This window comes from Xenopus tropicalis, chromosome 9, assembly GCF_000004195.4.
Source record: "Xenopus tropicalis strain Nigerian chromosome 9, UCB_Xtro_10.0, whole genome shotgun sequence".
NCBI lineage: Eukaryota > Metazoa > Chordata > Amphibia > Anura > Pipidae > Xenopus > Xenopus tropicalis.
The window spans coordinates 73,054,680-73,082,161 of record NC_030685.2 but is presented as its reverse complement, the minus strand read 5'-3'; the positions used below and the strand labels follow the sequence as shown (position 1 = coordinate 73,082,161).

The following is a 27,482-nucleotide window of genomic DNA, read 5'->3' as shown; positions in this document are numbered from 1 at the left end:
TACATTAACCAGCCTGTGTTCTAGTTTTGTACAAAAAGGTAATTGCAAGAGGATGGGGCTTGCAGCTATTTCTACCAGTAAAGTAAAATGTTCTTGGCTTTCCTTACCATTTTCTTGGGGGGCTGAGCCAGGGAGACCGGCGGCACAATATGCAGCGCTGCAGAGGGAGAGCAGTATTAGAGCCCTCATTGGCTTTTCTTCTCCAGGTTTTTCCTCTGTTATTCCAGGAGAGGTGCCCAAAGGATAAAGAGCAAAAGTGTCCTGAGAGTCACGTGGTCTGGCAGGGAGAGACCTTGTGTGTCCTGTAGGGAACGGTCACTAAGGCCTGACCCAACAGCAGCCCACGCAGCTTCCAAAATACTCTTGCTCAATGGCAAAACAGACTCGGATCAGGGCTGAACTGGAACGGGGGGGGGGGGGGTTGCACCAAACTTAACTCTTTCTCTTTTTCTTTTTCATTTAGAAACTTTTTTTTAAAAAATAGCCTCAGCCCAATTATGTACCTATTCAATCTCCAGTGAAGTCATGGCCTTTAGGGCTCTGGCACACGGGGAGATTAGTCGCCCGCGACAAATATCCCTGTTCGCGGGCGACTAATCTCCCCGGATTGCCATCCCACCTGCGAAAATGTAAGTTGCCGGTGGGATGGCACACGCTGCACATGCGATTTCGGCAAATCGCCGAAATTGCCTCACGAGACAACTTCAGCGGTTTGCCGAAATCGCCTGCGCAGCGTGTGCCATTCCACCGGCAACTTACATTTTCGCCGGTGGGATGGTTGTTCGGGGAGATTAGTCGCCCATGACAAGGGAGATCTGTCGCGGGCGACTAATCTCCCCGTGTGCCAGAGCCCTTAGGGTGAAGACACACGGAGCTACTAGTTGCAGCTACTTGTCACGGCTACTAAAATAGACTGATAATTGTCTCTACGTGTGTTTTAGCAGAGGCAATTCTCAGTATTGTCTATGACAGGGTATTTTCTGGCGTTTAGTTGATACTTAGTGCTACTAAGCAGCTCTGTGTGTCTTTGCCCTTAGGGAAAACACAGTTAATGAGGAATAACACAACACAGAAAGAGAAAACCACATATTCTTTTTAAAGACTATTTTGTTTTAACTAACAATCAGGTAAAGTTTTAGAGACTTCGTTCTTGGACTAATTTACGGAATTGTATTTTATCCATGAACACTGGGGCCATTATACAGGTATTGGCTATTGTGTCACTCAGCTCTATGGGCCTGGGCCATTATACAGGTATTGGCTATTGTGTCACTCAGCTCTATGGGCCTGGGCCATTATACAGGTATTGGCTATTGTGTCACTCAGCTCTATGGGCCTGGGCCATTATACAGGTATTGGCTATTGTGTCACTCAGCTCTATGGGCCTGGGCCATTATACAGGTATTGGCTATTGTGTCACTCAGCTCTATGGGCCTGGGCCATTATACAGGTATTGGCTATTGTGTCACTCAGCTCTATGGGCCTGGGCCATTATACAGGTATTGGCTATTGTGTCACTCAGCTCTATGGGCCTGGGCCATTATACAGGTATTGGCTATTGTGTCACTCAGCTCTATGGGCCTGGGCCATTATACAGGTATTGGCTATTGTGTCACTCAGCTCTATGGGCCTGGGCCATTATACAGGTATTGGCTATTGTGTCACTCAGCTCTATGGGCCTGGGCCATTATACAGGTATTGGTCGCTATCACTCAGCCATATGTACCTGGGGCATTATACAGTTATTGGCTGTGGTTTCCTTCTGTGTTTTGTTGGCCTTTAACACCAGCTTTCTTGTATTGTTGTAGCTATACCTATTCCTTGCACTGCGGTGCCTTGATATACCTTTAAGTTGGCCATACATGGGCTGATTGTAGCTGCCGATATCGGTCCCTTAGACTGATTCGGCAGCTTATCGGCCTGTGTATGGGCAGGAACGACGGGCCTGCCTGACCGATATCTGGCCTAACATTGTTCTGATTGGGCAGGTTAAAAGATTAAGTTGGATCGACTGCGCCCCTTGCCGCTGTTATAATTCAATTGTTTGGCTGCAGGGCCAAACGATCGAATTAGCCTACATTTGCCCAATATCGCCCACCCGTAGGTGGGGATATCGGGAGAAGATCTGCTCGCTTGGCTCTTAACGTGTATGGTATCTTAACATGTATGGCCACCTTAAGAGAGCCAGAACTGGGAAGCCGCAATGTAAGGTCACAGGCAGAGAGAGCAAGAAGAAGAGCTCGACCCAAACCCACAACCTGAAAATGTTGTGCAGAGGTCGGCCCAAACCTGCCCCACCTGTGGGTAAACCTGCAGGTATCGGGCCGGCCCACACATCACTATAGTACCCCTTTAAGGAAGGCCAATTCTTTCTCCTCCAGGCTGGCAGTGATTGCACATAATGCCCAGTAGAGGGCAGCAACCTCAAATTGTCAGGGTTCATTAAAAAAAGAAAATTGGCAAGTAAAAACTGGAGATGTTCTATAGAAGATAGTGGCAATAGTCTTGAGTAATTTCATTAAACATATTTCATAAAACATTTGAACTTTTCAGCCCCATAGAAAATGAAAGCAACAATGTGATTTGCGTTGGCGTGAAAACGCCAACTTGACTATTCAATTCGAGTTTTTTCTTAAACTAGTGTTCAAGCATTACACATTATTTGTTTACTTTCTGTCTATTAAACAGATGCATTTAGAGTGCCATAGGTCTACCAATAGCACAGGATGGAATGGGGATCTAAGCTCATAACCCTATGACAATATGCCTCGGGCTGGCTGTGGAGCTGGGAAGAGTAGTTTAGCACCAGCTCTGTAGCATGCCCACAGTGCCAACTCGTTATGGCTGTAACTATGAGTATGCTACACTTCTGGATTTCCAATTGGCTATACAGCTACTCTATCTAAACCACCGTCCCCTCTGTAAACCTATATGGGGAAAAATGACACAATTAGAAAACCTTAAATACACCCTGGCAACCTGTGGGTTCTGGGAAATGCCAGAGGGGCTGCTGTAAGATCCCATAGACAGTCACTATTTATTGGGCCGGTGCGGGGCTGTTTGCGCCTCTGTGTACTTGAAATGCCAGTCCAGCTATAGATACCTAATGCACATACACACACTTTTTATTCCAGTCAGCTTAATCAGAGGCAAAACTGATTGGAGCGAAACGTGTCATGTCCGGCTACCCGCGGGCACACACAAGGCATGGGAATACCCAGCTTCCCCCACACCCCTCTTGGAAAGGACTTTCAGCAAGCATCGCAATGCACCAAATGACTGGAGCGCCCTTTATGTCCTTACTAATAACTACAAGGAGAAAGTGTTCCTTAAGAAACATTGATGAGCCTTTTTTAATTAGTGGTTTGGAAGTATGCACATCTACCATATACCCACGGAGAGTGGCTTTTGGCAAAGGCTTAAGGGTTGGATTCACTGTGCTGTGTTTTGATCTTGGGAAGCAGTTGCACTATTGAGACTATAAGACTCAGTTTTATGCTGTATTTCTAAGGTTAAAGCACAAATTCACCTTTTCAGATTTGCAAAAGTTGGTGGGTACTTCTTTTTGCCAGAAGGTCACTATTTGTTTTTTGTTCTTTTGTTTCTTCTCTTTGTTTCTTCTTCTAAGGCGCAGATCAATTGATGGAACAATTGTCGCTGCCGCTGTGGAACTGTGAAACGCGTCAAGAGCTTACTAGCTCCTCTAATCCTCTTTTGGGTTATTATACACACAGTAGGGTTTGCTTTTCCAGGTAATTATAATTTATAACATGTTCCACATAAACAAACAAATAAAAAGACCTAATTAAAATAAAATATATCCATATATCTATGTGTAAATATCTGAATGCAAAAACCGGAATCTACAGGCATGGTTCTGTGTCGTCCCCCATGTGCCGATAATGAATTGTGGGGGAGAAGCCGGAGATTTGCTCTTTGTAGTGAAAGAGAAACAGTCCCAAGAGGAGGAAGAGGATGATAAGAAAAGCTGTTACTCCTATGGCCACTCTTACTTTTAATGACGCTGAAAAACAGGGGAAAATAATTACAGAAAACCATTTATTATTTTATTTTTAACCATTAATAGCAAAGCAGAAATGACAGATTAACATGTAGGTTTGTAGCCTGATACAGGTTAAAGGCTTCATTATATAGGGAATAATGTACCCTATACTGTAATATATAAGGATATTAAAAGTAACCAAGAAGTTCCATGACCATAGAAACGTGCAAGGTCAAAGGGCAAGTGCTTTTTACACAGGTAAACTGATAGATAGGTCAGTGTGGGTCTGTATGTGAGTGGATAGATAGGTCAGTGTGGGTCTGTATGTGAGTGTATAGATAGGTCAGTGTGGGTCTGTATGTGAGTGTATAGATAGGTCAGTATGGGTCTGTATGTGAGTGGATAGATAGGTCAGTATGGGTCTGTATGTGAGTGGATAGATAGGTCAGTGTGGGTCTGTATGTGAGTGGATAGATAGGTCAGTGTGGGTCTGTATGTGAGTGGATAGATAGGTCAGTATGAGTCTGTATGTGAGTGGATAGATAGGTCAGTGTGGGTCTGTATGTGAGTGGATAGATAGGTCAGTGTGGGTCTGTATGTGAGTGTATAGATAGGTCAGTATGGGTCTGTATGTGAGTGGATAGATAGGTCAGTGTGGGTCTGTATGTGAGTGGATAGATAGGTCAGTATGGGTCTGTATGTGAGTGTATAGATAGGTCAGTATGGGTCTGTATGTGAGTGGATAGATAGGTCAGTATGGGTCTGTATGTGAGTGGATAGATAGGTCAGTATGGGTCTGTATGTGAGTGTATAGATAGGTCAGTATGGGTCTGTATGTGAGTGGATAGATAGGTCAGTATGGGTCTGTATGTGAGTGGATAGGTCAGTGTGGGTCTGTATGTGAGTGTATAGATAGGTCAGTATGGGTCTGTATGTGAGTGGATAGATAGGTCAGTATGGGTCTGTATGTGAGTGGATAGATAGGTCAGTATGGGTCTGTATGTGAGTATATAGATAGGTCAGTATGGGTCTGTATGTGAGTGGATAGATAGGTCAGTATGGGTCTGTATGTGAGTGGATAGATAGGTCAGTATGGGTCTGTATGTGAGTGGATAGGTCAGTGTGGGTCTGTATGTGAGTGGATAGATAGGTCAGTGTGGGTCTGTATGTGAGTGGATAGATAGGTCAGTGTGGGTCTGTATGTGAGTGGATAGATAGGTCAGTATGGGTCTGTATGTGAGTATATAGATAGGTCAGTATGGGTCTGTATGTGAGTGGATAGATAGGTCAGTATGGGTCTGTATGTGAGTGGATAGATAGGTCAGTATGGGTCTGTATGTGAGTGGATAGATAGGTCAGTATGGGTCTGTATGTGAGTGGATAGATAGGTCAGTATGGGTCTGTATGTGAGTGGATAGATAGGTCAGTATGGGTCTGTATGTGAGTGTATAGATAGGTCAGTGTGGGTCTGTATGTGAGTGGATAGATAGGTCAGTGTGGGTCTGTATGTGAGTGGATAGATAGGTCAGTGTGGGTCTGTATGTGAGTGGATAGATAGGTCAGTGTGGGTCTGTATGTGAGTGGATAGATAGGTCAGTATGGGTCTGTATGTGAGTGGATAGATAGGTCAGTATGGGTCTGTATGTGAGTGGATAGATAGGTCAGTATGAGTCTGTATGTGAGTGGATAGATAGGTCAGTATGGGTCTGTATGTGAGTGGATAGATAGGTCAGTATGGGTCTGTATGTGAGTGTATAGATAGGTCAGTATGGGTCTGTATGTGAGTGGATAGATAGGTCAGTATGGGTCTGTATGTGAGTGGATAGATAGGTCAGTGTGGGTCTGTATGTGAGTGGATAGATAGGTCAGTGTGGGTCTGTATGTGAGTGGATAGATAGGTCAGTATGGGTCTGTATGTGAGTGGATAGATAGGTCAGTGTGGGTCTGTATGTGAGTATATAGATAGGTCAGTATGGGTCTGTATGTGAGTATATAGATAGGTCAGTATGGGTCTGTATGTGAGTGGATAGATAGGTCAGTATGGGTCTGTATGTGAGTGGATAGATAGGTCAGTATGGGTCTGTATGTGAGTGGATAGATAGGTCAGTGTGGGTCTGTATGTGAGTGGATAGATAGGTCAGTATGGGTCTGTATGTGAGTGGATAGATAGGTCACTGTGGGTCTGTATGTGAGTGGATAGATAGGTCAGTGTGGGTCTGTATGTGAGTGGATAGATAGGTCAGTATGGGTCTGTATGTGAGTGGATAGATAGGTCAGTATGGGTTTATGTATGTGAGGGTATAGATAGGTCAGTATGGGTCTGTATGTGAGTATATAGATAGGTCAGTATGGGTCTGTATGTGAGTATATAGATAGGTCAGTATGGGTCTGTATGTGAGTGGATAGATAGGTCAGTATGGGTCTGTATGTGAGTGGATAGATAGGTCAGTGTGGGTCTGTATGTGAGTATATAGATAGGTCAGTATGGGTCTGTATGTGAGTGGATAGATAGGTCAGTATGGGTCTGTATGTGAGTATATAGATAGGTCAGTATGGGTCTGTATGTGAGTGGATAGATAGGTCAGTATGGGTCTGTATGTGAGTGGATAGATAGGTCAGTGTGGGTCTGTATGTGAGTGGATAGATAGGTCAGTATGGGTCTGTATGTGAGTGGATAGATAGGTCAGTGTGGGTCTGTATGTGAGTATATAGATAGGTCAGTATGGGTCTGTATGTGAGTATATAGATAGGTCAGTATGGGTCTGTATGTGAGTGGATAGATAGGTCAGTATGGGTCTGTATGTGAGTGGATAGATAGGTCAGTGTGGGTCTGTATGTGAGTGGATAGATAGGTCAGTGTGGGTCTGTATGTGAGTGTATAGATAGGTCAGTATGGGTCTGTATGTGAGTGGATAGATAGGTCAGTATGGGTCTGTATGTGAGTGGATAGATAGGTCAGTGTGGGTCTGTATGTGAGTGGATAGATAGGTCAGTGTGGGTCTGTATGTGAGTGGATAGATAGGTCAGTATGGGTCTGTATGTGAGTGGATAGATAGGTCAGTGTGGGTCTGTATGTGAGTATATAGATAGGTCAGTATGGGTCTGTATGTGAGTATATAGATAGGTCAGTATGGGTCTGTATGTGAGTGGATAGATAGGTCAGTATGGGTCTGTATGTGAGTGGATAGATAGGTCAGTATGGGTCTGTATGTGAGTGGATAGATAGGTCAGTATGGGTCTGTATGTGAGTGTATAGATAGGTCAGTGTGGGTCTGTATGTGAGTGGATAGATAGGTCAGTGTGGGTCTGTATGTGAGTGGATAGATAGGTCAGTATGGGTCTGTATGTGAGTGGATAGATAGGTCACTGTGGGTCTGTATGTGAGTGGATAGATAGGTCAGTGTGGGTCTGTATGTGAGTGGATAGATAGGTCAGTATGGGTCTGTATGTGAGTGGATAGATAGGTCAGTATGGGTTTATGTATGTGAGGGTATAGATAGGTCAGTATGGGTCTGTATGTGAGTATATAGATAGGTCAGTATGGGTCTGTATGTGAGTGGATAGATAGGTCAGTATGGGTCTGTATGTGAGTGGATAGATAGGTCAGTGTGGGTCTGTATGTGAGTGGATAGATAGGTCAGTGTGGGTCTGTATGTGAGTGGATAGATAGGTCAGTGTGGGTCTGTATGTGAGTGGATAGATAGGTCAGTATGGGTCTGTATGTGAGTATATAGATAGGTCAGTATGGGTCTGTATGTGAGTGGATAGATAGGTCAGTGTGGGTCTGTATGTGAGTGGATAGATAGGTCAGTGTGGGTCTGTATGTGAGTATATAGATAGGTCAGTATGGGTCTGTATGTGAGAGGATAGATAGGTCAGTATGGGTCTGTATGTGAGTATATAGATAGGTCAGTATGGGTCTGTATGTGAGTGGATAGATAGGTCAGTATGGGTCTGTATGTGAGTGGATAGATAGGTCAGTGTGGGTCTGTATGTGAGTGGATAGATAGGTCAGTATGGGTCTGTATGTGAGTGGATAGATAGGTCAGTGTGGGTCTGTATGTGAGTATATAGATAGGTCAGTATGGGTCTGTATGTGAGTATATAGATAGGTCAGTATGGGTCTGTATGTGAGTGGATAGATAGGTCAGTATGGGTCTGTATGTGAGTGGATAGATAGGTCAGTGTGGGTCTGTATGTGAGTGGATAGATAGGTCAGTGTGGGTCTGTATGTGAGTGGATAGATAGGTCAGTATGGGTCTGTATGTGAGTGGATAGATAGGTCAGTGTGGGTCTGTATGTGAGTATATAGATAGGTCAGTATGGGTCTGTATGTGAGTATATAGATAGGTCAGTATGGGTCTGTATGTTAGTGGATAGATAGGTCAGTATGGGTCTGTATGTGAGTGGATAGATAGGTCAGTGTGGGTCTGTATGTGAGTGGATAGATAGGTCAGTGTGGGTCTGTATGTGAGTGGATAGATAGGTCAGTATGGGTCTGTATGTGAGTGTATAGATAGGTCAGTATGGGTCTGTATGTGAGTGGATAGATAGGTCAGTATGGGTCTGTATGTGAGTGGATAGATAGGTCAGTGTGGGTCTGTATGTGAGTATATAGATAGGTCAGTATGGGTCTGTATGTGAGTATATAGATAGGTCAGTATGGGTCTGTATGTGAGTGGATAGATAGGTCAGTATGGGTCTGTATGTGAGTGGATAGATAGGTCAGTGTGGGTCTGTATGTGAGTGGATAGATAGGTCAGTGTGGGTCTGTATGTGAGTGGATAGATAGGTCAGTATGGGTCTGTATGTGAGTGGATAGATAGGTCAGTGTGGGTCTGTATGTGAGTATATAGATAGGTCAGTATGGGTCTGTATGTGAGTATATAGATAGGTCAGTATGGGTCTGTATGTGAGTGGATAGATAGGTCAGTATGGGTCTGTATGTGAGTGGATAGATAGGTTAGTGTGGGTCTGTATGTGAGTGGATAGATAGGTCAGTGTGGGTCTGTATGTGAGTGGATAGATAGGTCAGTGTGGGTCTGTATGTGAGTGGATAGATAGGTCAGTGTGGGTCTGTATGTGAGTGGATAGATAGGTCAGTATGGGTCTGTATGTGAGTGTATAGATAGGTCAGTATGGGTCTGTATGTGAGTGGATAGATAGGTCAGTATGGGTCTGTATGTGAGTGGATAGGTCAGTATGGGTCTGTATGTGAGTGGATAGATAGGTCAGTATGGGTCTGTATGTGAGTGGATAGATAGGTCAGTGTGGGTCTGTATGTGAGTGGATAGATAGGTCAGTGTGGGTCTGTATGTGAGTGGATAGATAGGTCAGTGTGGGTCTGTATGTGAGTGGATAGATAGGTCAGTGTGGGTCTGTATGTGAGTGGATAGATAGGTCAGTATGGGTCTGTATGTGAGTGGATAGGTCAGTATGGGTCTGTATGTGAGTGGATAGGTCAGTGTGGGTCTGTATGTGAGTGGATAGATAGGTCAGTATGGGTCTGTATGTGAGTGTATAGATAGGTATAGATACCTGTATCTGTATAGATAAGTATCACCACTTACCAACTGAAGCTTTGTAACAAATGGCGCCTTCCAGTTGGTCTGTGCAGTTGTTGGAGTGCCAGAGTCCTTTGGTGTCCAACAAAATGCAATTTTTTGCATAAATTATCTGAGCAAAGTGAATGTGCTCATAGTCATACTGAGAATTATCAGCCCATTTGAAGTCCGTATGGTTTGCCTAGCAAATATAATATAGCAGCTGTAACATAAATCTGAAGGCTTTATAATCCATAAAGATAAAATCAGAATGTTGATAAATCTGCCCCTAATAGCTTTCTGCCAGTTGATTAGCTCTGAGCTGCTGTATATCGTTTGTTTTCAGCCTGCAATGTATGTTTTGTATATAACCAGTCGTTGATTTCCAATTTAAGAAAATGGCTTTTTTTCAAATAGAACAACAATTGCAAATAGCACAACTGTTGAAATGCTGATAACCCCAAGTCCTCCAGCACCCCCAATAAACATATCCTTGGAGAGTGAATGCTGGGAAAAGCCAATGTTTCACAAAATACATGGAAGAATGAACCTACTGCTATGTTACATTTGGGACATAGGTCTGATGTTGGGGGATATATATTTGCTAGTCTGTGGGGTGTTAACTAAGCACGGTTAATACATTTAATTTGGATAAACCTATCATTGTTGTTTCGGGAATCTGGTCAAGATGACATTTCGTCATCCAGGTCTGATATATCACTCTGCCATCAATGGTCCCCATACACGGCCCGACTCTAGCTGCTGATATCGGTCCCTAAAGCTGGCCATACACGTGGCGATCTAACGATGTTTCGCGCGACCATCGGTCGCACGAAACATCGTCAGATCCGCCACACACAGTCAGGGCTGAAACAGCAGATAAGGAGGTAGAAACAATAGGATTTCTACCTCCTTCTGCCGATTCAGCCCTGACGGCAGATTTTGGTCAGGCGCCTTCAAAATTTTCTAACCTGGTCAGGCGCCTTCAAAATTTTCTAACCTGGCCGATCGGCAAGTCGTCCGATATCAGCAGCTTCCTGCGATATCGGTCGACTCGCCGACATGCCATACACGCACTGAATATCGGACGAAACGAGGTTTCGTACGATAGTATCGGTGCGTGTATGGCCAGCTTTAGACCAATTTGGCAGCTAATCGCCCCGTGTATTGGCATTACCGACGGGCCTGCCCGACCGATATCTGCCTGAAATCGGCCTGAATCTTGATGCGGTCCCCGGACCGACTTTGCCTATACCTGCCAAAATAATTTGATCACCAAGCGAGTGGATCTTAAGGTGTATGGGCACCTTTAGCCTTAGTTAGGGGGTCTGGGGTTGATTGCCATAGTAAACTATAAAACCATCACACAGCCTTTCTCAAGTCCGGTCTATGCAGGTATTTTTCAAGAGAAGTATCTGTCACCTGTATCAGTCTGATAGGGAACTGGGCATAAAAGCCATGCCTAAGTTAGTGAAAATACATGGCAGGGGGCAACTCAAATTCCTCCTTGAGGGTCCTGAATTGTTTCAATTCCCCATCCTTCACTATGTCCTCCAATGTTTTTATGCCTTTTTTATTCTAGTTTTTAATAAAAAAAAGCTTTTTGGTTATTTCTTGAGCTAAACAGGATAAAGAGGTAACTGAAGGTCCTTCATGTTTGGTCCTTGTGACGTAGATAATCAGATAACCAGTGCAAAGATAGTCACCATGATAATTGGATTCCTCGTATCTGTTAATAGACTCCTTGTAACTCCTTGTAATCTAATTATCAACCTTACAAGGGCCAAACATAGAGAAGCTTCAGTCTTCCCTTTTGTCCTGTTTAGCTCAAGAATGAACAAATAGATTTGACATGATTTAAACAAGAAGCAAAAAGTATGCCCAGCTCAAGCCCTTTTGTACATACAGATACATTAACTTACTCCATAGCTTGATAATCCAATCCAGAGGGAGAAACCATCCTGCTTCACGATGCTTTCCAAAAATATTTGTTGGGCCTCACTATGAACACTTGCCAGCAGACTTCCATCTTTATTGCATTCCTCAGCCGCTTCATTCCAGGTGAGCCTCTTTTGTATTATATGATAAGTGAGACCTTCATGCACCATGTCTGCTGGCTGGGACTGGCTGTATTGCTCCTTGGAGCCTGAAGGAACCAAATGTGTTTTGATGAATATAAGAGTAAACAAAAGGAGCATTGTCTCAGAAGGGTTACTCCGGCTTTACAAGACCTACCCATTTCAATTTTACAAGCAACGATAGTTTTGTATTTAAATGACATGACTTCTTCATTATCGGAGAAACTGTGGGTGTCCCACAAGCCTTCCAAGCTCATTCCTGCATAAAACATCTCATTGGAAACATAAGGCCTTCCGTATCTCCAGTTTGAATACTTCACAAACGTCTCATCAAACCACAAAAGGCGCTTATCTAGGGAAAAAATAAAATAAAATACAGGTTATAGTGGAGGTACAATGTCAGTGTCTACCCAGATTCAAACTCACAGCTATGGCTACTGTGGACCTTTTGTTTACACTATAGCTAATAGCAACTATGTAGTTGCAGTAAGACCACCGCCAGTTGATGTGACTGAGCCCTTAAGGTGGCCATATGGGGGCAGATAAAAACTGCCGATACTAGTCCTTTAGACCGATTCAGCAGCCTATCTGGGGATCCCTGACGGCCCTACCTGACCAATAAATGGGTTAAAATTGGCCATGTGCCGATCGGGCAGGTTTGATTTTTTTAATCGGATTGGAAACCGCATCAGTTCATTGATCTTCTCTCTCCGACCACTCCTGTGTCAATTGTATTATGACCCTAGGACCACCCAATACCTTAGGTGCGCATATCAGGGAAAGAGAAGCTTGATAGATCTTATAATGTGTGGCTACATTTAGTCAAAAACAAAGCCTAGCAGTTCCAATGAAGGGCAACTGTTTGAGTACACAAATAAATAGAGAATTTTAATGGGACTCTAAACCCTCCATAAAATGATACCATACATTGGTTATGTAGAGCTGGGGAGGGTTGAGCATTCTCCTCCATGGCTGAGCAACAGTGTTTCGTTCCCACATTACTATTGGCCTCTATTTGCACACTAAATGGGCACACTATTTGGTACCTTTAAATATTAAATATAGAAAGCTTTAGAAAGTAAATTAATATTAAAAAAATACATAGTAAAATTGAATCCATATACCTACAGTATATAGACGCTCTAGCATGAATTGATTCTGGAGAAAACTGTTCTGCAGGACTTACCTTTGATGTCATAATACATTCCCAACCACAGCCATGTCACCAGGTCACGGTACGGCTGCAGCTCATTCATTACAAAATTGTTTTCCTCTTCATCTCTGATGTTCAACACAACTGCATCTGGGTCTGAGAGACAAGACATTCAGTAAATGAAGATGAAGACAAATCAATGGTTAGGAATCCAGCAGTATTTAATTTCCTAAGCCAGGCCTCCGCCAACCCAAAGATGAACCGGCCATAGAACATCTACAGAGCTAATTCTAAGAGAAATATTTGGAAAGGGGGAAAACTTGCAGTTTGGTTGGAGAAGCAAGGAACCGAAACAAGTGTGAAGGGGAACATGAAGAACCAGTGGAGCTCTGTACTCTGAGATCTAAAGCGTCTGTACCAATACTGGCATTTAGCCAATGGTCATATCAGTTTTTGCCTTCAATTGACGAAAGGCTCTTCCTGGATCAGGGGTCTGTTTGAGATGAAGGTCCAAGGAATTATGCCCTCTCTCCCCTACCCTGGCACTGGCCCTTCACCAGTTTGACGAATGCTTGATATCATTCTCTTTATCTGACTCCTACTGGTTATGGTACTCCCGATCTGAGCAAAGGGATTCAAATATTCACATAATATGTCCGTTAATAGAAAGGCAACCTACGGAGGTCCCTGCAGACAAAACGCGAGTGTGTGTCGTTCAAGGGCCACCTTTTATGGGTTGAAATAAAAGAATAGCAGCTGTTCCGGAACGGTATCCATTGAGTGTCCTTAATTCTTTGAGGACAAGACACTGTGTGGTTTTCCACTGGCTTTGCGACTGAATCCTCTGAAAGATAAAATAAACTGTTTTTATATTCCTTAAGGTTTATTTGTTTAGTTGAATTCTTCTGGTACTGCACTAATGTCATTCCTACTAATCAATAAACTGCAATGTGGATTAATTCCGGTAACCTTTATATATTACAGTACTGTATTACTGTATACCCAAGTGTAGCCTGGTCAAACTGTTAAAAGAAGGAAGGGTTAAAAATTCAGGTGGGGTGCCAAATGTTATCTATTACCCAAATGTAACCTAGGGCTGGTGAAATGCCCCAGGCTGGTGATTCTCTTCTTCAAGTGGCGTGCCTATCCACCTTATTTCTTCTACAATAATTCTCTAGGGTGCATGCATGGTAGCAAAGATAGCATCTGGAATCAAGGAGGCTTGCCTTACAACTTGGCAGCCTCCAGTGATTTTACCTTTACTTGTCCTTTATGTCTAGCTGCCTTAATCTTATCACTACTTAATACTACATATCATAACCTGGATGAATATAAAAGTTCACACAATGTTAAGTTCTAGAACACACAATGCAGCAGGCTATAAAACATATGACTATTTTTTGACACCGATGCATGTCAGATTTGGTTTACCAAAATCTCAATGTTAGTTAGTAGTTAGTATTGCATCTGAGTTCCTCTGTAATAAAAAGCAGCATACCTGGTACAGTGTAACAAAACGCTCCTGGTATCTGATTATTACAGTTCCTTGTCTTCCAGAAACCATCAGTATCCATATAAACGCACTTCTCATTCTCTTCTTCATCCTTAGACCATCGACTCACAGTCACAGGCTTCCCATCCTGCCACCGATAGTGGATTCCATCCTAACAGTAATGGGGGGGGGGGTTACATTATTAATGAGTTATACTGTAGGGCAGTGCTGTCCAACTTCTGTTGTACCGAGGGCCGGAATTTTTCCGACCTACGTGGTGGAGGGCCGATAATGGAAGACAGTTTTGACCACTCCCCTTTTTGAAACTGCACCCACTTGAAACCACACCCATGTTATCACATGACCATACCCATATTAATGGTTGTAGTACAGCAAAAACCTGCCATACTCTGCCTGCCGTACCCTGCCTTTGTGTGCCATACTCTGCCTGCCCTACCCTGCCTGTGTGTGCCATACTCTGCCTGCCCTACCCTGCCTGCGTGCCATACTTTCACTGTGTGTGCCATTCTTGGCTGGTTTGTGCCAAACTTGGCCTGTGTGTGCCATACTCTGCCTGCCCTACTCTGCCTGTGTGTGCCATACTCTGCCTTCCCTACCCTGCCTGTGTGTGCCATACTCTGCTTGCCCTATGCTGCCTGTGTGTATGGCACACACAGGCAGCCTACAGTGACACAATGCTGGCACTGCTCCTGCACAATAACTATATATTAAAAAACTTTTTAATTGCAGTACCAGCTCAGTATATGTTCTTTTTGTAGTGTGCAGGGATTATTTGTGGGTTTCTACTGCTCCTGAGGTGTGAACAGGGGAACAATGTGGGTGATTACAGCCTGAGCCTGAGGTGAGAACACTGCAGGGGGGGAACAATGCAGAGATTAAAAGGTGTGAACAACACAGGGGATTACATGTTTAAACAATACAGGGGGATTACAGCCTGAATCTGAGATGAGAACCATGCAGGGGGGGCAGTTAATCTCAGTACTGATACCATTTAAGGGCTCTGGCACACGGGGAGATTAGTCTCCCGCGACAAAACTCCCTGTTCGCGGGCGACTAATCTCCCCGAGTTGCCTTCCCCTGCCATCCCACCGGTGACACTGCAAGTCGCCGGTGGGATGGCACACGCGGCGGCGCGATTTCGCGTAAATCGACGAAAAAGCCTCGCAAGCCTTTTTCGACGATCGCGCCGCCGCGTGTGCCATCCCACCAGCGACTTGCAGTGTCGCCGGTGGGATGGCAGGGGAAGGCAACTCGGGGTTTAAAAACCGGAAATTCTGCTCTTAAAGTTACCAGGAGCGGCTTTTTGCCGCCCCTGGTAACTGGGGCGCTTCTGCCGCCTGAGGCGAGTTTCTCAACTCGCCTAATGGCAGAAGCGCCCCTGGGTGGGGGGCCACACAGAGGGGGGTCGCGTGCCGCCAGTTGGACAGCACTGCTGTAGGGTACTAACGTAGTGGCAGGACAAATGGCAGAAACTATTATAGTGTTGGAAATACTTGTGCAGGCACAAGACAAATATGGCCGACCACAAAGGAGACCACAGAAAAGGGTTAAACCAGTCTTGCATAAAGGAAATGTTGCTGGACTACAATTCCTAGCATATTCCAACATACTATGGTAAAGGCATATTGGGAAAGACTAGCAACACCATAAATGGCTTCTTTGGCTTCATCACTTTATTAACTTTTAGTATGATGTAGAGAGTGAAATTCTAAGACAATTTGCAATTGATCTTCATTTTTTTCTTCATTTGTGGCTTCTGAATTATTTAACTCTTTATGCAGCAGCTCTCCAGTTTGGAATTTCAGCAGCTATCTGGTTGCTAGGGTCCAAGTTGCCTTAGCAACCAGGTTCTGATTTGAATAAGAGACTAAAATATGAATAGGAGAGGTCTGAATTTGAAAGCTATTAAAAAAAAGTAACAGAAACACTAAAATTGTAATGTCCCAGAGCAACAGTTTTTTGGCTGCTGGGTCAGTGACCCCCCCACTTAAAAGCCAGAAAGAGGCTATAAACTATAAAAAAGAAAAAATTGAGACCATTTGAAAAGTTGCTTAGAATTAGCCATTCTATAACATACTAAAGTGAACTTAAAGGTACGAACACTTTCATGAAATGCCTCCTCCAATGAAAATCCTGCTCAGCTCAATATTCAGATGATCATCACCAGAGGCAATAAATACATTTTTTCCTAGCACCGATCTGATGTTTGATTGTAAAGGTGGCTAATGCTGTTCAGAACCCAACAAATTGGCCAGTGGGTCAAATGAACAGATTACGTAGGACTGACAATACACAGCATGGCCACCTTTCTATTGTTACGCTGTTTGGGCCGCTTCCTTGTGATGAACCAATTACTATTCATGATACAAAGTTAACACTGTGGCTCATCGCCCTAGCACAGGGGTAGGGAACCTTGGCTCTCCAGCTGTGATAAAACTACAAATCCCAGCAAGCATTTTCCTTAATTAACCATGACTGTGGCTGTCAGACTCCTGCAATGCATTGTGGGACTGGTAGTTCCATAACAGCTGGAGAGCCAAGGTTCCCTACCCCTGCCCTAGCATACATGTATTAAAGCATGTCCAGCTGAAACCAACAGTTATGTGTAAGATACAGTGTATAAACCTTTCTTAAAGTTCTCCCATTTGTGCTCCTAACCCTAAGTAGACTTTCCAAGCATAATTATAGATGCAAGATGGTTCTCCAATGAGACTCATTCCTACAGCAACCAGGGGAGGAGGGTTTGGAGAGGCTACCCAGAGCGGCTTTCCATGGAACAGCCTATAACTGTATACTTATATATGGCAGCGGGTCTCTATTTAGGGAAGACTGTTCAAATCCAGAACCAATAACAACCTAACACATAACATGCTGGTTGGTTGCTATGAGTTACTAGACATTAGCAAACCTTGCCCCCTAATAAGCCTCACTAAACCATCATTATTCTCTGTATATGACTATATCATTATTTCAGTGTTCTTGCTGTGAGAATACAGCACATATTTTTCTTGCTCACACTGCCCTATAAGCCACAGTCATAAGGTGAGTGGATATGAGGTTAAAGGAAAGAGCTGGATAAGAGGGAAGGGCCAAACCATGTAGTACAAAGACAGACACTTACCTGGTTGCTGGATAGTCCAATCCACATTCCATGGCCTAAGGCACCAACCTTGAGAGCAAGAAAGGCAACGTGGTACTGATCCGTTAGGCTGGCTAGCTTCATATCATGCCGGCTACATTGCGCCAAGGCCTCATACCAAGTCACGTTCTTTTGGATCATTTTGTATTTCTGGCCCTGATATTCCACATCTTCAGGCACGACCATGGGAGTTGGTTTTCCAGGACTGGCTGTATAGTGAATGGATATCAGTTCACATTGCTATTACTAGACTAAAGAGCAGATATTGACAAGAAAAGCTTAAAGGAGAAAGAAAGGTAAAAACTAAGTAAGCTTTATCAGAAAGGTCTATGTAAATACAGCCATGAGCACTCACAGTTCTCTGTGAAAAGATTTATTGTGTCTGTAATTCATGTGCCTGAGACACCCAGCTCTCTGCTCTCTCCTGCTCCCCCCTCCCTCAAGAATGCTAAGAACTCACTCCCCCCCTTAGGAATGTGGATCTGAGCCAATCAGCAGGAAGCTTCCTTATAGTCTTACTAACTGAGCAAGTACACAGGTCTGGGTATCTGTGCAGGAGTGAGGCATTATGGGAAATTTCTAAACACAGCTCAGCGTCCTGTTTGGCTTCTGATCATCTGAACAGGAGAAATATGGGGAGACGTAAGAGCACTATTGAGAGAACTGAAGGTATGCCTGCAGCTTGAGATTAACTCTTTATTAGCCTTTCCTTCTCCTTTAAAGAGAAAAAACTCCCCTCTTAAATGAATGATTTTACCCAAAAAGGGAAATCTGAAAGCTCTTCCATGGAGACTGAGGATAAATTATCATTTAAATATCTTTGAAAGTGAAATTTCATCCCTTCTTTATAGTTATTACAGACACACGTTGCAAGGAAGCCATCAGATAGGCGGCCAGCTAAACCTGAGCAGAACTGGTACATTCCATATGCGACTTTAGCAAAAGTAACCTCCCAGGTTTCCCAGAAGCCTGTGCAGAACGATGCCATAATTCCATCCCAGGTGTGCCAAGCAGGGTAAGGGGTATAGTGACCCTTAAGCGTAGGAAAATACGTAGCAAATATAACAGAAACCTTTATATTGTTGGCAGAGGGACAAATACTGATAACTCCCACAATACGTGGTATCCCATGTTCCAGGAAACGTTGATCTGGGATCATTGAGAACGAAGGTACAATGAATATAACTGACTTCATTCCTCTCACGAAGCTGGAAAAAAATGTTAAAAAAGAAATGGGAAATGAAGGGAAATAAGGGTTAGCTGTAACCTTGGGGTTCGCCCCCCCAATTAAGGCCAATGGGAAATGGCTTCAAGTAGATATTAAGTTGAACTACGTGGATTTATGTCTTTTTTATAAAGGGGTGGTTCACCTTTCAGTCAACATTTAGTATGTTATAGAATGGCCAATTCTAAGCAACTTTTCAATTGGTCTTCATTATTTTTTTGGAGTTTTTATATTATTTGACTTCTTCTTTTGACTCTTTCCAACTTTTAAATGATGGGGGGGGGTCACTGACCCCGGCAGCCAGACAACAGTTGCTCTGTGAGGCTCCAATTTTTTTGTTATTGTTACTTTTTATTACTTTTGTTTCTTTTTAGGTCCTAATCTATGAATATAGTCTCTCATTCAAACCAATGCCTGGGCGCTAAGGTAAATTGGACCCTAGCAACCAGATAACTGCTGAAACTGGAGAGCTGCTGAACAAAAAGTGAAATAATTACAAAACCACAAATAATAAAAAATGAAGGCCAATCGCTAATTGTTTCAGAATATTACTCTCTACATACTAAAAGTTAACTTAAAGGTGAACAAACCGACCATTCTCAAGTTCACTCCAAATCTGCTGATATGGATGGACTACCCTACAAGCCCTTCAGATGCTGCTATAAATCCCACCTAAAAGGTGGGATGCTGGGACATTTAGTTCACCAGGAGGGTCACAGGGTATAAACACTTTTGTTTGGTCCAAGATGAAAAAAAAAACCTGTAAAGAACAAAACACACTTGGAACTCTGAAGAAGGATCCAAGCTGTGGAGAAGTGGATTGAAGTTGGTGTAGTTGACCTCCTGGTCATCGATCCATTTGGATTCGCTTTCATATAGAAAAAACCTCAGGCCAATCCAAAATGCTGTAGTCATGTTTGGTAGCAGGGAAGTAATGAAATCTTGGAAATGAAAAGAAAACAACATTTCATTAGGATGCATATAACATATTTATATATAGAAGATATTTGCCTATACCGAGCCTGAGGTGCTCTACAAGGCACTATTGCTGAAGCAGGCTGTACACTGAAATATCTGCTCATTTGTGTCTGTTGTCCAACATATCTTTACCCAATTTGAACCCGATGTGGTGGGCCAAATAGAGCTGATTTGATCATTTGGCTCCTGGGCTAACAAACGGACCACGTTAGGGACCTGTGCAGATCCATCAAGTCGGAACTGCTGTTCAAGCCAATGTGTTCCAATGCCAACAGGAGTTTCAGCTTTCCTGATACCCAGCCTTCTCCAGGCCTTTAGTTCAGTTTAGCCCCATACACAGGCCAAAAAGATACCATCTTGGTTTGGAGTGGCCTATCCAGCAGTTTATGTTGACCTATGTTTGGCCAGCTTGCATGCCTTCTATATTAGTTGTACCCACTGCCACACAATAAATGAAATTCCAAGCCAAAATAACCAGATCATGTAAAAAATATGCAATCAATTTACACACATTAATCAGTATTAGAAGTGATTTTTGTGCCTAAAGCTGGCGATTTTCGATCATTCGTGCGATCATCAGTCAACCATCCAACCCTCCACTGACGTTCAGGGCTGAATCCTCAAATAGGGAGGTAGAAACAATAGGATTTCTACCTCCTTCTGCCAATTCAGCCCTGAACATAGATTTTGCTTGGGTGCCTTCTATGCTGCCCAATCAAAATCTTTTAACCTGCCCGATCGGCGAGTCGTCCGATATCCGCAGCCTTTTGTGATATCGGTCGCCTCACCGAGTTGCCATACACACACCGAATATCGTACGAAACGAGGTTTCCTATGATATTATCGGTGCGTGTATGGCCAGCTTTATTCCAGGCTTGGGTGCCCCCAACCCACCCAAGCAGGAGCCAAAACATTGGTGAAATTTATGAAATAAAGCACTTTGAGAAACACGGATATTTGGAGTGCGGACCACTTTCATTGTATGTATTACATTTTTTTGGTTCTGGGCACCCAGTTTTAAGGGAGTGCAGTTTTCATATTATTTATATATATATATATACAATATATACATACAAATATGTATACAAACATAGCAAACTAGCCACACTAGTGGAGACCCCAAATCTGAATCATAAAGTGCCTTTTTAAATGTAGTTACCTTGCTCACGCTGGCTAGTGATAGTGGGAAGGGTGGCGCCAAATGCTTTGCACTCCTCTTCTGCGTTATGATAAGTCATTAACTTTGGTTTTGTCTTTATAAAGCACTGGGAGAGGCAGAAAGAAAAGGGAATCAACATTCACCAAAGTGGAAAATATTCATCATGTAATTGTAAAGGCTAAATGACACTTAGTTCTTTTCAACACAGGATTGGATGGATGTGTTCACAACTGCCTTTGTGGGAATGCCAGCATTTATTTAAAGGGTTAGTTTACCTTTAAATTAACTAATCATAGACAGTGATTTTCTGAAATAATTTGCAACTGATTCTTATCTAATTTTTTTGTGGCTGTTGAATTATTTAGCTTTTTTTTTTATCAGCTCTCCAGTTTGGAATTCTAGCATCTATCTGGGCGTTTGGGTCCCATTTACCCTACTGGCATAATGGGCATAGGAAACACATGGCACCTTGCACCCTATTCTGCAAAGCAGGTGCAACCAGCATATTGGCACAGGTATAGACAAGCTCAAGTGCTTTACCAAATGGCATTTTGCTTGGTACAACTCTGAGCCATATTTGCACATATCACATAATGAACCTTTGTACATCTATTTACATGAGTCTTCAGCTATGAGAATCTGTGTGTTTACCTTGTCACCAAAGCTCAGCCAGGTTTTAGGGCAATCCCCTTTGAATACGTCCCTTCTTGTAGTATTTCTTTCCAATAATGTCATGTTCCGGCTTTCACATATAAACGGCAGTTTTTGATAGCAGTCTATACCTTCTATGTAGCCTGTAAAACTCCAAATGTAATTACCAGCAGCCACTATTCACTTGTTTATTTTCAAATGATCACCAATATGTCACTATCAGTGTCCTAGACTGCCCAGTGCCCCAAATCCATTTGTCAGTTTGGCTATTAGACCCTTATACCCCCTAAACTCACAGCCCAAAAATCAGACTGAGCGAGGCTGAACCTTACAAACAAGAGGCAAATAGTGGCGCTTGGGTCAACATAAAAATATCACTGAGAGGATTTTATGTTTCCTACAGTCTTTTGATCCATGCTGTGCTGCATTTACTGGCAAGACACAGAGTGGCAAGATCAAGGGGTGTTGGCAGCAAAGGTGGGTTGTTTCCCTTGGTGCTTCCCATTTGAAATATATAAGGGAAAATAAGTATAAGGGGTGATGATTAGATAGCATCTAGTGGTCACCTATTTGACAAAAAGTGGTGTAACTATGTATACAGCAAACCACGGGGGAGTAACAGGGGGGCCCAGATTGCGGGGTCTGCTGTACCATAGTACCCCCTCCCTGGCCCGTCTCCTACCTTAAATATAGCAGTGCAGTCGGGGCCAGGAGGTGTGACATGAGAAGGCCAGGAGGGGGGCATAGGAGGAGGGACTGGTCGTGCCGGGCCCCCTTACAGGATTTTTCTGCAGGGGGGCCCAGACCAACCAAGTTACACTGCTCTTGACAAACATCTAATTGGTTTCTACGGGTACCTAGACCTTACATTATAGAGTTCTTCCAGTAATTTTCCTGTTGCAAAACAGCATACGATACCTTTGATCCAACTCTGCGCCGACACAAACAAGCAATCCTTTCCACCATGGGTGCCAAATATGAATCTCAAACGCCTGATTAAACAGAACAAAAGTCATGGGAGACAAGGACAGACTCTGACTCTGCACCAACAAATCCAGTATAGAAACCTCCTGTGGCCCAAATAATATTATATCAAACCCTATAACAGTTGCTAGTTTTGTTGTTCTAGCAGGGGCATATAGGTGAGCCAAAGCCACACTTTCCCAGGGCCATGAAACTAAATTCTTCACCATAATCACAGTGATCTTTCATTGAAATCATACACACCAGGAATATTCTTCTACCTGAAGAGATGACAACCACCAGTTTTGTGTTAAAGGGAAAATCTAGAAAAAAAAACAATTTTACAGTGTAATTAAACGCCAGAAGGGCAGATATAAAGGAGAATTCACTCTGCCCTGCTCGGGACCCACAGGACTCAAGGCCAAAGATGTCACCACTACCTTTTTCACTTCTGCCAGATGTTTCAGTTGTTCTTGGATGTTTTCGAGCTCATGTAGAAACTGCGCAGAGGCCAATGTACTGCCAGCGTTGGAACAATATAACTGGGCTTCCTTGTAATCAAGGAGTGGGTCAGTTATGAACCAGAAATGAGCTTGTGCAGTTACAATGGTTGGATGAGAGCTATCCTTCCAGTCTAAAGGGAACAGAGATTATTTCAGAGAAATCTGTCAATGTCTTTCCCTTATCATTTGGATGAAACAGATGGATTGGGAAAAAAGTGACAGAAATTAAGAAGGGTACAAAAACGGTCCCGAGGGGGGGGGGCTATCGTTCCTAAAGCAAAGTCACGCATACAAGGTGCTTTTAGTCAAGGATGCTCAGACCTCTGGGAAAACATGTCCATTACCCATTTTCAGGCACTAAGAGAGACCTGCTCTTTACCAAGGTGGCAACTGGTTGTTGTTTTTGGGAATCAGGTGGGCACTAGCTAAAGGCCTTGTGAAACAATAACATTAATGTCTTTAATCTGTCGTTAGTTTCTTAAATCTGGTTACAGCATCTCATTGAAGGAACAAAATTGGTTACTATAAAGGGAAACACAAGAAAAACATGGCAACAGTCATGGTTATACTGTGTGAAGGGACCAGCCAAAGCACAACGTACAGCCAGTAACACTGTCTAATCACAACAGTCACAATAACTTTATGTCATATGAAAAGAAGAATTAGTGGTCCTTTAGTTACATTGTCTCTGGGGAATGGCAGGGTTACCTGGTATATACCATTCAGGTATCTTCAATGGGGTTCCTAGAAGTGAGAAAATGGAATAATACACAATGATCAGCTAGAAATATCACACAAAAAGACACACATATATATAAATAAAATAGTCCATAGGGTGCACACCATTTGCAGCAACAAGACTTGGGTGCTAGTACCAAAAAAAATACACTGGAACAAGGACGGCACTCCTAGCATTTAAACAATTGTGAAACAAAAATCCCGTCCTTGTTCCAGTATATAAATATATGGGTTATACTAGGAATCCTATTCTTGCTAATAGTTCATGCTAAACTGAATACAATGGAAATGGAGTATGGAAAAAAAGGTAAGTAGCACATTCCACACATAAACCAATTAAACCTGCTATTTTACAAAAAGAAAAGAACGGAGGACGTGGAAATATTTTTCTCTGTTTAAAATAAACACTAGTTGTGTGTCTGATGCAAAACAGAGTTGTTGAACTTGGTTGTTGGAAAGGCATTTCACTGCCAATAGATTCGCCACATTAGTGCAAACTAGAACGCTATATTTATTCTGCAGAAATGATAAATAACAGCCCTAGAAGCTTCCTGTGTTTGTTTAAGATAGCAGCTGCCATTTTAGCTTGGTCTCAGTAGCTTCCCTGCTGCAGCTCTAGCTGCTGGTAGCTCAGATTACAGAGTTGGGAGGGTACAAATTCTGATGGGAGGGGATGTGAATGTTGTTGGGAGAGGGAGCAAGAGAAGGGAGGGAGAGAGAAAGAGAGGAGCAAACTGAGCAGACTCGTGCCTGTGCCCTGAAGAATTTTCCTGAGAGAGGAAGTCTAACATGGAAGAACATGAATACACAAAAGAAGAAAACAAATCCTGTGTTTCTTTTGATAGAGGACTCAGTGCTGTATTTACATAGACCTTTCTGATAAAGCTTACTTAGTTTTTACAAAATGCTATGGGTTTTTTGTACTTTGTTCTGAGCCTCAACCACATTTACTTGACTGGAGGACAAAGAGTTGAGCACCACTCTGTATGGACAGCTTTTGGCTTATATGTTACTCAATATTGGGGGGCTTGGGGGAATACATGGCATCAGGAAGCCCATATGGCAGCAGTTAAATACAGGCCTATGAATAAGTGCTCCTAACGCACGAAACGCGTCAGGCACACTTTTGTTTTTAAACATGATGAAATAAAGTACAGAATTTTAACGGATTCCTTGTGTCCGAAGTGTGCTCGATGTCCTTCCTTCCACTTTGAAGTTATTCCTCCTCAGCTGCGGGTTCGGGGCTGTGAGCACCCGGACCATTGCCGGACTTTGGTGAGCATGCTGTTTCTCAGACTTTAAACTACATAAGAGATAGACTCTAAAACTTGAGCGGCAGGCCCGGGGTTTAAACACCCGGACCTCATCGAACCACGTGGTACTTATAGTTTGTTAGTTTATTATATTGTTTTCATTTTTTCATTTATTTGTTTATTATTTATTTATATTGTTTCTGAGGAATTTTTGTTTCGCTTTAGGGTTTCCCTTAGAGCGATTCTTTTTCTTTTTCTTTTTCTTTTTAAATACAGGGCTCCCTGTGTGCCGCATAGTGCTCTGCTTTGCTCCTTGCACCAGATTTTTAATTTAGTGGTGGAAGGTGCAGACTGTGCCTTCCAATGGTACAGCTGCAAGTGGTGCACCCCCACCCCAGTACCACAGCTATTTATACAGTAAACAAATCTACCTTACCCTTAGGAACCTGGCACACCCACTCCAAAGTGACGTCACAGTGCATTACTCTCATTGTATTCACTATCCTGTTTTCCCAGCTATCCCTGTATGGCTGATACGCATTCATAGAAAAGGAAAAAAAAAATTTGATTAGGAGCACAATTTTTTTAAAAAGTGATGGGCATATTGCACTGAATGGGGGTGCAGGATTTTCGAGGGACAAAAAGAGTAGAGATTAGAATGCTGAAGGGGGTGATTTTATTGTTGTCTGGAGCCATAGCAACAAAGCCATATTCCCCCATATGGCACCTTTTATGGATAAGGTGAACTTTCCTTTACAACTCAGAAAGTCTGTGGTTTCTATGACATATGGAAAGGAGGTTTTTGCCACAGGCCCAAGGGTAGTTTCCTATTACCTTATGTACAATATGGAAGGGAACATGTGATCAGTGTCTTTCTAAACTCTAAAGCTGGCCATATACATTAAGAATCATTCATTTGGGGATGTTGCCAAATGTGCAGATCTTTGTCTGATTTTTTGTACCCCTGTGCAGGTCTGTCAGGAGTGGCCAATATCAACATGCCGATAATGTCCTCAGTTTTTAACTTGATCTGATTTTTGGCCAAATATCTGTCAGGAGAGGCTGTGGGAAAGGGCCCATACATAGGCAGAGGGGTGAAAAAGAATCAGTAACAACAACTAACCATAAAGGCAACACAGTCTTTGAGATCATGATCATCTTCATTAAAATCTGATGGCAAGACAACGTCAGAGACCTTGAAATGAAACATGATGTTAGTTTATGGCTCCTACATATAGTTACATAGTTACATAGGGTTGAAAAAAGACCAGAGTCCATCAAGTTCAACCCTTCCAAGTAAACCCAGCACCCACAACCTATACTTACCAATCTATACACTCACATACATATGCCTATGAGTAAGTGCGTGCGCGCACGAAACGCGTCAGGCGTCTAGTTTTTAGATGGAACAATAAAGACCTGGTTTTAGCAGCATATCGTGTCCGGAGATGTTTGGAGCTCAACTGTATATGACACTCACATACATAAACTATATTTACAACCACTAGTACTAACTGTAGATATTAGTATCACAATAGCCTTGGATATTCTGCTTGTTCAAGAACTCATCCAGGCCCCTCTTATAGGCATTAACAGAATCTGCCATTACCCCATCACTAGGAAGGGCATTCCCCAAACTCACTGCCCTCACCGTGAGGAACCCCCTACGCTGCTTCAAATGGAAGCTCCGTTCCTCTAATCTAAAGGGGGGGCCTCTGGTGCGCTGATTGTTTTTATGGGAAAAAAGAACATCCCCCCATCTGCCTATAATCCCCTCTAATGTACTTGTACAGAGTAATCATGTCCCCTCGCAAGCGCCTCTTTTCCAGAGAAAACAACCCCAACCTCGACAGTCTAACCTCATAGTTTAAATCTTCCATCCCCTTAACCAGTTTAGTTGCAGTCTCTGCACTTTCTCCAGCTCATTAATATCCTTCTTAAGGGCTGGAGCCCAAAACTGCACTGCATACTCAAGGTGAGGCCTTACCAGGGACCTATAAAGGGGCAAAAATATGTCCTCATCCCTTGAGTCAATGCCCTTTTTTATACAAGACAGCACTTTATTTGCTTTAGTAGCCACAGAATGACACTGCCTGGAATTAGACAACTTGTTATCTACAAAAACCCCTAGATCCTTCTCCATTAAGGATCCCCCCAACACACTACCATTCAGTAGATAGTTCGAGTCTATATTATTTCTACCAAAGGGCATAACTTTCCACTTATCAACATTGAACCTCATTTTCCAGTTTGCTGCCCAGTTTTTCAATTTTTTGAAATCGCTCTGCAAACTTAAAATCAATTGTACAGTGTAGGAATATCCAGGATTTTGATTCCCTTAAGGGCTGATATCTTTGTCTGTTATACTATCTTGTAGAGCAGGAGCTTGTACAAGAGGAGAAAGTAATGAGCTAGAAATACTGGTAGGCTCATCCCAACATAGGGAATTCTCAAGTGTTGGTTTCCTACCTAGTCTTACTTGGGTCTTGAGTCTGAAATACTTATTTTCAGTAACCCAACAAGAAGAGAAGAGCATGCAGAAACTTGGCTCTTCAGAACCTTTGGTCCAAGTGGCAGCAGTGG

At 43.0% G+C, this 27,482-nt stretch overlaps 1 protein-coding gene across 1 annotated transcript in view; it reads right to left on the bottom strand.

Moving 5' to 3' along the window:
* Positions 1-27,482, bottom strand: part of cd302 (CD302 molecule) — a 49,306-nt gene that overhangs the window by 7,018 nt on the left and 14,806 nt on the right. Inside the window, exons 15-33 of the mRNA XM_031893877.1 lie at positions 26,023-26,094; positions 25,336-25,429; positions 23,617-23,652; positions 22,846-23,039; positions 22,670-22,728; positions 22,361-22,434; positions 21,443-21,585; positions 20,792-20,897; positions 19,435-19,595; positions 18,502-18,637; positions 17,412-17,638; positions 14,276-14,441; positions 13,457-13,621; positions 12,811-12,933; positions 11,782-11,976; positions 11,469-11,692; positions 9,574-9,748; positions 3,868-4,024; positions 108-316 (exon numbers count right to left, since the gene is read on the bottom strand). Of these exons, the coding sequence (XP_031749737.1) occupies positions 108-316; positions 3,868-4,024; positions 9,574-9,748; positions 11,469-11,692; positions 11,782-11,976; positions 12,811-12,933; positions 13,457-13,621; positions 14,276-14,441; positions 17,412-17,638; positions 18,502-18,637; positions 19,435-19,595; positions 20,792-20,897; positions 21,443-21,585; positions 22,361-22,434; positions 22,670-22,728; positions 22,846-23,039; positions 23,617-23,652; positions 25,336-25,429; positions 26,023-26,094 (2,716 nt within the window). The remainder of the gene's footprint in view (positions 1-107; positions 317-3,867; positions 4,025-9,573; positions 9,749-11,468; positions 11,693-11,781; positions 11,977-12,810; positions 12,934-13,456; positions 13,622-14,275; positions 14,442-17,411; positions 17,639-18,501; positions 18,638-19,434; positions 19,596-20,791; positions 20,898-21,442; positions 21,586-22,360; positions 22,435-22,669; positions 22,729-22,845; positions 23,040-23,616; positions 23,653-25,335; positions 25,430-26,022; positions 26,095-27,482) is intronic.